Genomic DNA, 13,492 nt, shown 5'->3' on the forward strand with positions numbered 1-13,492 from the left:
TCCTATTGTATACTCCTTCATATATCTATCTGCTATATGTCCATAGAAAGAATAAAAAGAAACCAAAATAGATTTAGTTCAAGTATGAGAGACTAAGACGAGAAAGAAAAAAAAAAGAAAGAAAGAATAAGTATAGAATAAGTATATATAGCAAGTACAGAAGTATAATATGTAAAGAGTGAATTTAAGTATATAATGTAGATTAGTAAAGTAATGTATAATGGTACCTTACAATGTTCAAAGACCCATTAGTCAAAAAAAAAAAAAAAAAAAAAAAAAAAAGAAAAAGCAAAAGGAAAAAAAAAAAAAAAAAAGGGGGATCATGGGCAACACGGCTACCAGAACGTTTCGGAGTTCTGTACTTTTCACTTAATATCATGAAACTTTGCAAATAAGCATCAAATAAAGCTTATATCATTGAAAAGCTCTGCCTATCGATTGATATATCAATATTTACATTAATAAATGATCATCAAGTAGCGGGGGTTCGCAAGTTTACATTGCATTCTAACAGTGATGATCACCACTGTACATGCTGTTTTGCCTTTATTTTCATGCAGATGATTATCGTTTGAATAAATGATCATCAAATAGCGGAAGTTCACAAGTTTGCATCGCATTCTAACAGTGATGATCGCCACTGTACATGCTGTTTTGCCTTGATCTTCATGCAGATGATTATCATTTGAATACGTAGTCACCAAGTAGCAGAGGTTCACACATTTGCGTCGCATTCTAACAGTCGTAATCGCCACTGTGCATGCTGTTTTGCCTTTATTTCATGCAGATGATTATTTATTCAAATGTATCTGATGCTTATTTGCAAAGTTTTGTGTGTAACAACGCTTACTACTCAAATGAATTATATAAAAAGGTGCCTGAAAATAAATTTTTCATCTTCCTTAAAATTGAATTTATAATATTTAAAAAAAATAATCGATTGTTTTGAATGAAATTACAATTAGGAATTTTTATTACTTACATAACATTTTGTTATGCTCAAACATGTGACCGTCCAAATATTGAAGTGTGTTGTGCAAGTTTTATTGACATTCCTGTCGGTGTCGGTCTGTTAGGAATAAATTGTGGTCCTGCTACAAGTGATCGTTGTCCTTCAGGTACTTCACCTGGTTGCTGTAGTGACATCGCAGGTGCTTCAGGTCTTGGATGTGCCTAATAAATAATATAAGTTGAATTATTAAAGAAATAAATAAACATAATTTATGAATTCATAAAAAAAAAAAGGAAGAGATCTTTAAATAGTTTTAAAAAAATTATGGGCACAAAATTGGTAGGTCAATCATAGGGCGTTCTTCCTTTAATCACGCTTTCATATGAAAAAAAAAGCCTATTTTTGCATCCATCAATGTATGATCGTCCTTCACCATGACATCTATCTTGTCAAGACAAACATCTGTATTACATATACGCATTGTATGAATAGGTGATTGAAACAATAGGCTAGTTTTTTAAAAATCGCATCATGCGATAACTTACATTTGCAACATATGATGAAAGAGGCTAGGATTCATCATAGAATCATCATGATTCTAAGAGTACCATCATCATCATCATCATCATCATCATCCATTTGCTTTTATTGTACCTGAATTATTAAAATTGTCCCTCGTCGGGTTTGCCTGAATTTCCAGACCAGTCAAACCTGACATATTAGAATGTGTCCTACTGCATGAAGAGTTAATGTCCTTTTCTCATCATGACATTGTATCAATAATCTTTTTTTCTCTTTGTAAAGAAATGATATTTGTATATTACTAACTGCTGCTACTATAAGACACGTGGAGTTTGAAACGCATAAAAATTAAGATCTTAAGAGCAAAGAATTTTTTACTTTTTTTCTTCTTTCTTTCTTTTTTTCTCAACTTTTAAACAAAGTTTACTATCACTCTTCAATTATTTAGGTTGTTCCTGTATTATGCTTTTCCGTTGATAACCACCTCATTCACATCATCTCTTGTTGGAGGTCCTTGTTGTTTGGTAAGTAATGAGCGAATATACCAAGTACATTGTATACTCGTACTTTCTTTTTTTTTTTTTTTAATCTCTGTTTACATCTTCGAATGGGTGAGTAAAAAAAAAAAAAAAGAAAAGAAAAAAGAAAACAAGGATGTCCTTATTAATAAACTAATCTAATTCTATTTATATGATATAGATCTTGGAAGAAAACTTAGTGTGACCCTTACTAACAATTTATCATCGTAAGTTTATGTTGCGTAAGTAATATCTATGACAACAAAGCATAAGAATGAATAGTTACTAAAATAACCGCTTTTTTTTTTTATTAGCGTCCCGGGTTGAGAGGAGTTTACCAAAAAGTAGTGATATGATAGAAGACTTCCTTTGCTGGCAAAAACAAGAACAGCCTGTGTACGAAGGATGGTGGTGGTGATGGTGAATCCTAAGGAAAGGTAATATTATCAATGAAATTCATCATAAATCATCCGTTTTTTTAAATACAATCATTCCTTCTCTTCTTATACTAGACGTGCTCGGTGCTATATGAAGCTCTGATTGTAGCACTTCTTTGTTTTGTCAATGTTTTATGGTTGGTTGATGGGAATAAACAAGACATATACAAGGAACAAGTAAAGGTAAGACAAAAAAAAAAAAGAGTAATGGGTGTCATGCTTTATTGTGTTACTTCTTTACTCTTCTTTTGTAGTTGCTGTAAGCAAAAAAAGCAAGAATTATGCAAGTACTTTATCTCATTTTTGCCACATCGTATACGAATAATCTACTCATTCTCTCATTTCTTTTTTTTTTTTTTTTTTTTTTAGTTCTCGATGGTTTAATAGATAATTGAATCTATTTGATACCTTGCTTGAACTTTACTTTTGAACTGACTTGATCTTGAATCAATTTGATATTTTATGAATCTTCTCTTGGAGTTAGTTCTTGATCAAACCTGCCTTAACCGTAAGTCATAAATATCAAAGTTGATTTCAGGTTAAACCGACCTTCAAATATAAACCCACTCAAGATATCAAATGGATTCAAATAGTCTGTGAATCATAATATCTGTTCGCACTACTGGTAGTGGAAGGTAATGTATAAAGAATATCATATAATGAATACAATATATAGTAGTTGTTACTAAAAACCATTCTCTTTTTTATATATATATTCTATAGTATATATTCTATAGTAGTTCTCTATGTTTGGTGATATCAAGTCGTATGGTTGACAAGGAAATATAAAAGGTTAGTAAACAAAAAAAAAAAAAAAAAAGATATTGAAAGTTAATACAGTTCTACTTCCTCGTGGTGGCTCCTGGGTAACGCTAAATGAATTACCATCATCCTTCCCTCTTTAGTTTAGAAAATAGTAGAATATATATATAAGGTGTATTTTATTTTATTCAAATGATGATTTTATACAAATTCAAATAAAGTTTTGTGTTCAATATACTCGTCTCTCTCTCTCTTTTTTTTTTTTGTTTTTTTATTTATTGATTGATTGATTGTGTGTGTTGTAAAGTGATGATGTGTATATTGACGTTGACGTTAAAAACGACGATGATAATCCATGATGATGACTTCATGATAATTCAATCAGAAATCCATGCTGCTGCTGCTGCTGCTGATGATGATGATGATGATAAAAATAACGAAAAAGCATCTAAGCTTATATGATTTCTATGATTCAAACATGGCAAGACATATCATCATAGATCCAATTTAGAAACAAGTATTAAATGGATGATGCGGGAGCGATCCACCTTCCGCGGAAGCCAAGGTGATTGATGCTTTTGAGGATAAAACCAAAAAAAAAAAAAAAAAAAAAAAGTATTTAGATCATCTATAGATCAACAAATGCATCAGCAAAGCTTATTTTGACATCTCTAAAACCAATGAACTGCGGTGACAACATCTTACATTATGATGTTTGTTTTTCTTTTTCTTTCCTTTTCTTTTTTTTTTTTTTTATATTCGTTATTTGGGTTCTCGGTAAGACAGAATGTGATATAAGTTCATCGTTTGGAGTGGAGCTTGAAACGCATGAACATGTAACCTTCATTTTTTTTTTTTTTTGCTGATATAAGATCTATTTTTTCATTGAAATAAATCATCATGATGATTTTAGGACAATAGATCATGACGAAAATGATGTATGAAGTATGACAAATGTTGAATACATAATAAATGATAATGATGTTTGAATGATGATGATAATACGAAATGGAATATAGAAATTTATATATGATAGTTGACAACAGTTCAATGAAACACGAAAGGAAAATATCGTGGTTAAAGTAGTACGAAGAGCTTAACGTGATGTCACATGAGTACTCCAATTAAAGCAAGCCCTTGACGTATAAACAAAAAAAAAAAAAAGATGACTTGATGGAAATATCAATAGAAGATGTAGCGAAAAGTAAAAGATCATGATAAGTGCACAATGAATAAAATAAAAGAGTGATTATAAATTCTCTTGATAAAAAGAAGAAATCATCATACTAGAATATATATCCATATTTGTTCTAGATTGTGCAATTTCGAAAAAAGAAGGATTGGAAATTGAAAAAAAAAAAAATCAATCACACCCGGGAATCAAAGAACCAAGAAAATAAAAAAAAATAAGCACATCTTCTTTTTCTGATTATGTACTATACATCAATATTTATATATAATAAACATAGATGGTAACACTTTGTATCAAAGACCCTTAGCTATGAGTAACCTATATTTTACCATTCATTGTCAAAGATGGCCCCACGAGACTAAATCGAAGAGATTGATTGGCGCATTTCCTTTCGTCCTACCATGTTTGTGTAGGTCCGAAACTACGATAGTGAATATGATGCTCCCCTTTCTTTCGGATCTTGTTCTGATGGTCTCTCTCTCTCTCTCTCTCTCACGCAAACACACACAATAAAAAAAGAAAATCAAAAAATCAAATCATCATTAAATAATAGTTTTCTTATTTATTTGCTTTTTTTTTTTTTTGAAAATATATGATGATCCATTGAATATTCACAATCATTTGGAAAAGATCTACCAATAAATGAAATAGGTGGTCTGAACGCAAAAGAAAAAAAAAAAAAAACAAAAGATATGATATCTTCATACTTTGAAGTGACTCCGATCACCCGACCTCAGGTGTTGTGCTTGTTGAAGGCGGTGGTGACATTTTTAGATTAAGGCAAATCAAAGTTTCAAGTAGCCATTACCTAATTTGGACAGTTCTTTTTTTTTTTTTTGAAGGTCTTTTAAAACAAGAAAAAAAAGTTTTTTTTTTTTTTCTCTTTCCTTTTTTTTTTTTTTTTTTTTTTTTTTTACTTTTACTTTTATTTTTTTTTTTCTCTCTCTATTACCCATTGTTATATATCCGTCAATGCCATCTACCTTATTATTCCCTAACATCATTCAACCGGAAAATAAAAGTCGCCAAGTAGTCAATAGATCATCACATCAAGAAGAAACTTGGTTAAATCTAGTATCAATAGCACTTGGATTTGGAAGACAGCGGAAACATGATGAGAAAGGATGTCAACAATGTGATCTGGTGGCAATGTATTATCGACAAGCATTACATGGATCACGACAACAAGAACAAAGTGATGATGTACTTGAGCTCGTATGGCAAATGACCAAGATGTTACTGGAACATATGGAAACAAGATTATATCATCATTTGGATTGGTTTGATCCTATGGCTCATGATCTTTGGATGTATGCAAAATGGCTTAAGGAAGATCAACCTGAAGAACCAGTGGAAAATGCTATTCGAATCACGATTTACCATTGTCGTGCTGCTATTTATCAATATGATGGTGGTATGGAGAATCTTTACAAGGCTAGACTTTATTATCGCAAATGCTTGGCTCTGTCTACTTCCTTTGATACTCAACAAGATTTACAAAACAACGCTTCTAGTTTTCTTTCAGATCATCCCCTTGTCTTAGTTACCCCTACCTTTTCCCCATCATCATCTAGTAGTTTACTTAGCAATCATCCTCCTTCGTTACAATCTCCCACTTCTATTAGTTCCACACCTTCCTCTATCTCTTTATCATCATCAACAACCTCTTCCTTTGCCATCTCTGCTTGTGGTCAATGTGGATTGGAAAAGAAAGCCATGCCTGTATGTGCCAAATGTAAATACCAACGTTATTGTAGTATCAAGTGCCTGAAACAACATCAACCTTCTCATACTTTGGTCTGTCAAAAATGATTCTCCTCATCTTTTTTTTTAGCTGCATTTTATTCATTTAGTCTTATCTTTATCCCACTTTTTTTTTTCTTTCTCACATGCTTATTCTCACATATCATATCAATAAAAGAATCTCAACACAAATTGTATTTCTATTTGTAGATCGTAACATAAAAAGAAATCATTTAGCGTCATCACTTATATATTTTACGAGATATTGTGTACAGGAACCATCATCCTTTTTTTTTTTTCTTATCATCTTTTACGAGTCATACACAAGTAAAAATATCGTGTTCGCGTTGACAAGTAAAACCAAAGACCGACGATCACCTCTCCTAACCATTTTTAGTTCAAAAACTTACTTTCAGATAGCATATAAAAGTTTTTTTTTTTCTTTATTGATAGACCACATGATACAACAATTACTAGAACGTGATTGTACAACCCAAAAGTAAAACATTCTTACAAGTATCCCAAAAAAAGAGATAGCATTGTGGATCAAATAAATCACTATACTAACAAATTGACTAGAGATAGATACAAAAAAAAAAAAAAAAAAAAAAAGACTATCATCATCCAAACAAAAAAAAAAAAAAAAAAGATGCCCCAACAATAATTCACTAATTTGGTAAAGACCGGCCACACCAAAAAGTATATCTTGTTCCCATCATGATGATAATACGTTACATGTTGTTGATGTTGATGAAAGAATGTCAGCTGGTTTGATGAAATAGTACCAAAGGTCGATAAGGTATCGTGGTATAGTCGTGATTGCACCATATTGTAGTTCCATCCATTGGTAAAATTGGCTACGTTGAGTATCTATCCGTGTCGTGATACTATCCTGTAACATCCTTGTGATATACATCGGTTTTCCATCATCCATCCATGTTTTCATATTGTTTACTTGATTGAGCATCCTCCTTGGAAGACCTTGTTGTAAAGGTGTTACATTGCTTTTCATGACTGTTGTCTCTTCACTGGGGTTCGTCATCACCATCATTATTGTATATCCTATCACCAAGAAGAGTAACAAAAAACCAAGTCCATAAAGAAACACCGGTCGTACAAGAGATCGTTGTAGTCTACTTGAATGAGTTGTTGATTCATCCTCTTTGATACTATGGTATTCGTCCTAGGAAAAGCAAACAGAAGAAGATGAACACGTCAGGTTTTATTATAACGCATCACAACAACAACACGCACATACACACAAACACACACATACACACACACACACACACATATATATATATATATATATATATATATATATATCATATAGTTTACTTACTGTCGTATTCGAGCTTGCTTTTGTTGATAAAAGGATGCGCTTCTTGGCCTATATCAATTATAAGAAAAGAATGTACATAATAAGTCGATTATGTTGCATTCATCTATATATGTTCTTTCCTTTACCTTTTCTTGTTTTAAGGTAGATAGATCAATAGAATTGTTTGAAATAATTGCATAAGAATAATCATCGGAAGACTGTATTGAAGAAGACGTGGTATTATCTGCAGCGGATTCAAAAGACTTTGTCACAGCTAAAAAAAAAAGAAAAGAATGAATATCCTAGTGTCTTTTTTTTCCTTATAATGATTTTCTATGTTTTTTTTTTCTATCAACTTACCAGCTAGTATAGATGAAGCATTATCGTTATAGGACATGATATTCCAAAATGAAAGGACAAGAAAAAAAAAAAAAAAAAGAGCCCATTCATCGTTTTTTTTATTGCGGTGTTCGAAAAAGATCGACTGGTATATATGATAACGCTTTCTTTTTTTTTTTTAGGGGCATAGATATAAATAAGTGAGGAATACGAACTAAATATATCAACTAATAAGACGACCAAAAAATTCCAATTGTCACGGCCTACTTTTCTTGAATACCTAGTTTTCGGATCTTGTCAATCAAGTTATTCAGACTTTGCCTAGCTTGAAGAGAGTTGCTATTAGAGAAATGGGTTGTAGTTTCGGTCATTTCCATTGTAGACAATTGTTCAGTCAGACATGTGATTGTTTCGTTCAATGCATCATCCTGTTGTTCTTTGCTGAAAAGAGAATCCGACAGTCCATAGTGTGATGGTGGTGAAGATGAAGAGGATGATGTGGTTGAAGAAGATGAAGTGGATAACAGTGATGATGATGATGAAGAAGAAGAAGTTGTAGGTGATGATAATGTCCGTAGTGATATTCCAATGGTTGTCATATGTTTATTGGCTAAATGTTTGACTAATACCTCTGTAATCTATTTCAAAATGAAAAAGTAAAAAGAGATTTAAACATTATTTTCTAAATTCTACCCCTCACTTACAGATACAAGTCCTTCATATTCAGCTTTTGCAGTTTCCGACATATCTTGTACTTTGGATCCAATATCATTACTTGAAGATCCATTACTATTTGTTGTTGATGTTGTCATGATGTTGTCTCTTCCATGGATATCTACAGATGTTGACGATGATGGTGCCTGTCGGAGATTATCTAATTTGAGTTTGGCTAACAAGAGTGGTGTTAAGCGAAAGGGGTCTGAGGCTGGTATATTTGCTCCTACAGAAAAAAAAAAAGAAATCAGTTTAGTTTCATATTATTTCTATTATTCTTTAATTTTACCTTCTTCCAATAATAATAATACACAATGATAATTTCCAGCCAATACAGCTATAGAATAAAATAAGAAAAAAAGAAAATGTATTCATATATTTATTATAATAGACTTCAACTATTCTTTTTTTTAATACCCATATGCATAGGTTGAAATCCATCAATATCACCCACACCATTGTTGACATCAGCACCATACTGTATCAGAAGTTTAGTAATAGCAGTTGCCTCGGTATGATCATCTTGTCGACTACAAGCAATGTGTAAAGGAGTTCGAAGGTATTTGTCTCGTATAAGATCGGGATTGATAGAAGGATCTGCTGTTGAAAGTATAGTATGAACTAAATAAGAAAAAAAAAAAAGAAGAAGAAGAAGAAAAAAAAGGGAAAGATTGAGTTATATGATTGAATCCTTTTTCCTATATAAAACACACAACACACACACACACACACACACACACACACAATATTACAGATATAATACCATCGTCAACAGTTTTCCTTGCACAAGCATCTAACAGTAAAACGTCGGCCGGTGATAGTTGTAAAAGTTCACGTATATGTTCAATCGTATAATGTTTCTTTTGTTTTGATTTTCCAATACGTTTATTTTCGGTATACATTGGCATTAAAACTGTAGAGGATATAGAGAAAAGAAAAAAAGAAAAAAGAAAAGAGAAAGAGAGAGAAACAGAAAAAAAACAAGGTATTGAAATTCCGATTCCATAAAGCCATTTGTCACATGGTGAAAAGGATGATGATGATGATGATGATAAAAAAAGTTTTCATTGATCGAAGATATGGCTTTTTTTTATTTTTTTCGGCACCGGATTCGGATTCCATCCTCATAGTTTACACCCTTTTATATATATATATATATAAATATATATATCTCCTTTTGAGAAAAGAAACGTTTATCTGGTTCCCCTTATTTTAGACCCCTCTATCTTCCCCAAAAAAAGATCGACCAACCATGATTTTTATATAATGCATAAATATACTTTTTTTTTCCCTTTTCCTTGTTCCTTTTTTTTTCATTCTTTTCATTTTTCTTTTCTATTCTTTCTTTCCCTTAAAGTAGTTTTTTTTTTTATCATCATCATCATCAACATGATGTTACAACGATTAGAAATACCAATGATTTCATCTGCTTCAGTTAAACTCGATACAACTGTTATTCATGCGGATAGTTTATCTTATATGTGGAATGGTAAAATTTTATTTATTTTATTTCCTACCTTGATAACAAAGATTCACTCTTTTTTTTTTTTTTTTTTTTGTATAGTTTTCAAAAAACCTACAGAGGATGATTCATTAGAAAAAGTAAATTGGAACTTAAGGCGTCGTGATTCCACCCAAACCACTAGTACTATTAGCACATCTTCTTCTTCTTCAACCACTATGGATGATGATTGGTCCAACTGTAGTTACGCCTTATCAACCTCCATTCCTTTGAATCAACCAATCAGACAACGCGATGAACAAAAATTTTATTTGGCAGATGATGGTCATAGCGAAGATCTTCTTATGAATGGTGATGATGATGATGATATGACTTTATTTGATGATGATGATGATGATGATGATGGCTCTACTTCTCATTGGACTTACGAATTCACCAAAAAACAAACCCCTATTGTCAAACAACGATCACTTTTATCCAGCATGTTACTGCATCAACCTCCTGCGTCAAACTCGTCATCAACAACATCATCCTTTTCTTCTGTAACAGATGGGATGATCTTTAAGGATGAATTATCTTCTAGTATGAAACAATACGTAGATTGGGAAAAGATACAAAACAGAGGACCTGCAGCTAAACTCATGGCAACAACCCCTTCTTGTTATGGTTCACCCTCGTTGTTAAAAGAGTCTCTTGACACGTTTATGGGGTGCTGGTAATCTCCTTTACGTTGAACATTTTTCTCTTATTGGTTCATTTTCTCCTTCCTCATTTTCCATATCTCCTTATTTTTTTTTTTTTAATCTTAACCTACTAATCCACTTTTTTTTTCATATACTCTTTTACACATCCTTTATTACTATTCTATACACATACACCAGTATATATCTTTCTTCTTTCTCCTAATCCCTTTTTCCCCCCTTTGTATTTTTGTAAAATACATCATTTTGTATAATCTATTGTTCTCTCGTTTTCTCTCCTACTTTTTTTTTTTTAATCATACCTTGGTCTATTATTTTTATATACATTCTCAATTTGAATAATGCTAATAAAAAAAAAAAAGAGTCGGTCTTTAGATTGGCTTTTATATTTTAAAACGATGCATGAATTTTTGTCTAACCAACCATGTGATACGGATCTATAAACATGCAAGGGGAGATGATTATCCCAACCTTACTTTTATGAATGTGACGTAAAGATATGTATTGAATTCCTTTGATCATTCTCTCTCTAGATATATAATGGTTTCTATAAATATAAAAAGATAAAGATGTTTTTTTATTGTCTATTTTTGATGGTGTATGATAAAATGATGTTTTTGTGATAATGAAAGAAAAAAAAATATATAAGAAAAATGGTGATGACTAATACTAATAATGACAAAAAAAAAAAAAAAGAGAGAGAGAATAATATATATATAAGTAGAGTATGATGAAAATATAATAAATTAATCTATTCCCATTCAATGGTAGCAGGAGGTTTGGAGCTGATATCATAAACAACACGGTTGACACCCTTGACTTCATTGATGATACGAGAACTGATACGTTTCAAACAAACAAACCATTCGGCAGAGGCAAAGATATCGGCGGTCATAAAGTCCTTAGTTTCTACAGCACGTAAAGCAATGACTTGTTCATAGGTACGCTTATCACCCATAACACCCACAGCCTTGATAGGTAACAAAGCAGCATAAGCTTGAGAAATGTTACGATAGTATCCATTCTTCTTGATTTCTTCGATATAAATATTATCGGCCAAACGAGCGATTTCAACTTGTTCTTTAGTCACTTCACCGAGTACACGAATAGCAATACCAGGTCCAGGGAAAGGATGGCGCCAAACCAATTCATCATCCAAGCCTAAAATCTTACCAAGAGCACGTACTTCGTCCTTGAATAATTCACGTAAAGGTTCAATCAACTTGAGTTTCATATCTTCCAAAAGACCACCCACATTGTGATGAGTCTTAATAGTAGCACTGGGACCCTTGAATGAAATGGATTCAATCACATCAGGATATAAGGTACCTTGTAACAAATACTTGATTTTGCCTTCAGATTGTTGTTGTTCCAATTCCTTTTCAATCAATGCAGCTTCATCTTCAAACACATGGATAAAAGTATTACCAATAATCTTGCGTTTTTGTTCAGGATCAGTCACACCCTTCAATCGACCCAAAAAGAGATCAGAGGCATCGGCCACCTTAATATTAATACCCATCTTATCACCCAACATTTTCTTAACATTAGCACATTCATTCAAACGCATCACACCATTATCTACAAGTACAGCATGGAAACGAGTACCAATGGCTTCATGCATAAGACGAGCAGCAACAGTAGAATCAACACCACCAGAAACAGCACCAATGACATGATCAATAGGTCCAACCACATTGCGAATACGTTCAATTTCTTTATCAACAAATGATTCCATAGTCCAAGAAGCTTCACATTGACAGATATCAATCACAAAGTTGTGTAACAATTTTTGACCATCCACAGTATGAGTCACTTCAGGATGGAATTGAATACCTATCAAAAAAAAAAAAGTTAAATAAACATAGCCACACTATTTCCTTTTTTTTTCTTCTTCTTACCAAAGAAAGGTTTTTCTTCATGAGCAACAGCAGCAAAAGGAGCAGTACGAGTTTCAGCAATAGTAGTGAAACCAGGAGCAGCAGCAGAGACTTGATCACCATGGCTCATCCATACTTGAACATTATCACCATCCAAACCAGCAAAGAGTTTATCAACAAAGGGAAGATGAGGATGTTTCTTCACAGATAAGACAGCATGACCATATTCACGGTGTTCACAAGCATCGACCTTACCACCCATAAAAGTAGTCATTTCTTGAAGACCGTAACAAATACCGAGAATAGGGACACCAGTATCAAATACATCAGGATCAACACGAGGAGCATCTTTATCATAAACAGAATAAGGAGAACCAGATAAAATAATAGCCTTGGGTTTGAAATGAAGATCAGCCATCTTTTGAGTACAAGGTAAAAGTTCACAATAAACTCCTAATTCTCGGACGCGGCGAGTGATCAAATGAGAATATTGAGAACCAAAGTCCAAAATAAGAACAGTATCAAAAAGTTCATTGACTTGAGTTACTTTTTCTTGTTGAAGGGTCGACATTCTATTATGGAAAAATATATAGATATATATATAGTCGAAAAAAAAAAAAAAAAAAGAAAAGAAAAAAAGAGGATCAAAATTTTTTAATGATCTTTTTTTTTGAAAGGGTTACATTAGCGGAGTTGATGGTTTTCACCTTACCAAGCCACTTATTTTCAGTCATTTTTGGTCAACGTGTCAAAAAAAAAAAAAAAAAAAAAGCGGTTTCTGAATCAAAACTATATTCCATGTCTTTATGTAGATAAAAAAGAAAAAAAAGAAAACTGATCTATATATAAAAATAAACTCATATTTTTTAATATAAAACGTTTATTATCATTTACTTTCTTTTTTTCTTTTTTAATTTTTTTTTCTTTTTTCATTTTCATTGATATTGAA

General features: G+C 32.1%; 4 protein-coding genes across 4 annotated transcripts; 1 reads left to right on the forward strand and 3 right to left on the reverse strand.

Moving 5' to 3' along the window:
- The first annotated feature begins 5,289 nt into the window (after positions 1–5,289).
- Positions 5,290–6,402, forward strand: BX664DRAFT_334102 (uncharacterized protein). The gene has a single exon (XM_051545646.1). It carries the CDS (start codon positions 5,356–5,358, stop codon positions 6,193–6,195), a length of 840 nt encoding a protein of 279 aa, XP_051400704.1. The 5' UTR covers positions 5,290–5,355; the 3' UTR covers positions 6,196–6,402.
- A 342-nt stretch (positions 6,403–6,744) lies between these two features.
- BX664DRAFT_334104 (uncharacterized protein) lies at positions 6,745–7,923 on the reverse strand. Its single transcript, XM_051545647.1, has 3 exons — positions 7,808–7,923; positions 7,594–7,721; positions 6,745–7,309 (listed from the first exon to the last, which is right to left on the reverse strand). Exons 1-3 carry the CDS (start codon positions 7,842–7,844, stop codon positions 6,842–6,844), a joined length of 633 nt encoding a protein of 210 aa, XP_051400705.1. The 5' UTR covers positions 7,845–7,923; the 3' UTR covers positions 6,745–6,841.
- On the reverse strand, positions 7,867–9,408 carry BX664DRAFT_373939 (ankyrin repeat-containing domain protein; the record flags this gene model as incomplete). The annotated part of the gene is made up of 5 exons (XM_051548690.1): positions 7,867–8,424; positions 8,491–8,726; positions 8,790–8,837; positions 8,918–9,121; positions 9,264–9,408. 5 exons carry the CDS (start codon positions 9,406–9,408, stop codon positions 8,050–8,052), a joined length of 1,008 nt encoding a protein of 335 aa, XP_051400706.1. The 3' UTR covers positions 7,867–8,049.
- A 1,911-nt stretch (positions 9,409–11,319) lies between these two features.
- On the reverse strand, positions 11,320–13,147 carry BX664DRAFT_386280 (uncharacterized protein). The gene is made up of 2 exons (XM_051549315.1): positions 12,565–13,147; positions 11,320–12,499 (listed from the first exon to the last, which is right to left on the reverse strand). Exons 1-2 carry the CDS (start codon positions 13,112–13,114, stop codon positions 11,415–11,417), a joined length of 1,635 nt encoding a protein of 544 aa, XP_051400707.1. The 5' UTR covers positions 13,115–13,147; the 3' UTR covers positions 11,320–11,414.
- Positions 13,148–13,492: the final 345 nt, after the last annotated feature.

Source organism: Halteromyces radiatus, assembly GCF_025201355.1.
Source record: "Halteromyces radiatus strain CBS 162.75 chromosome Unknown BX664scaffold_4, whole genome shotgun sequence".
In the NCBI taxonomy this organism is placed as follows: domain Eukaryota; kingdom Fungi; phylum Mucoromycota; class Mucoromycetes; order Mucorales; family Cunninghamellaceae; genus Halteromyces; species Halteromyces radiatus.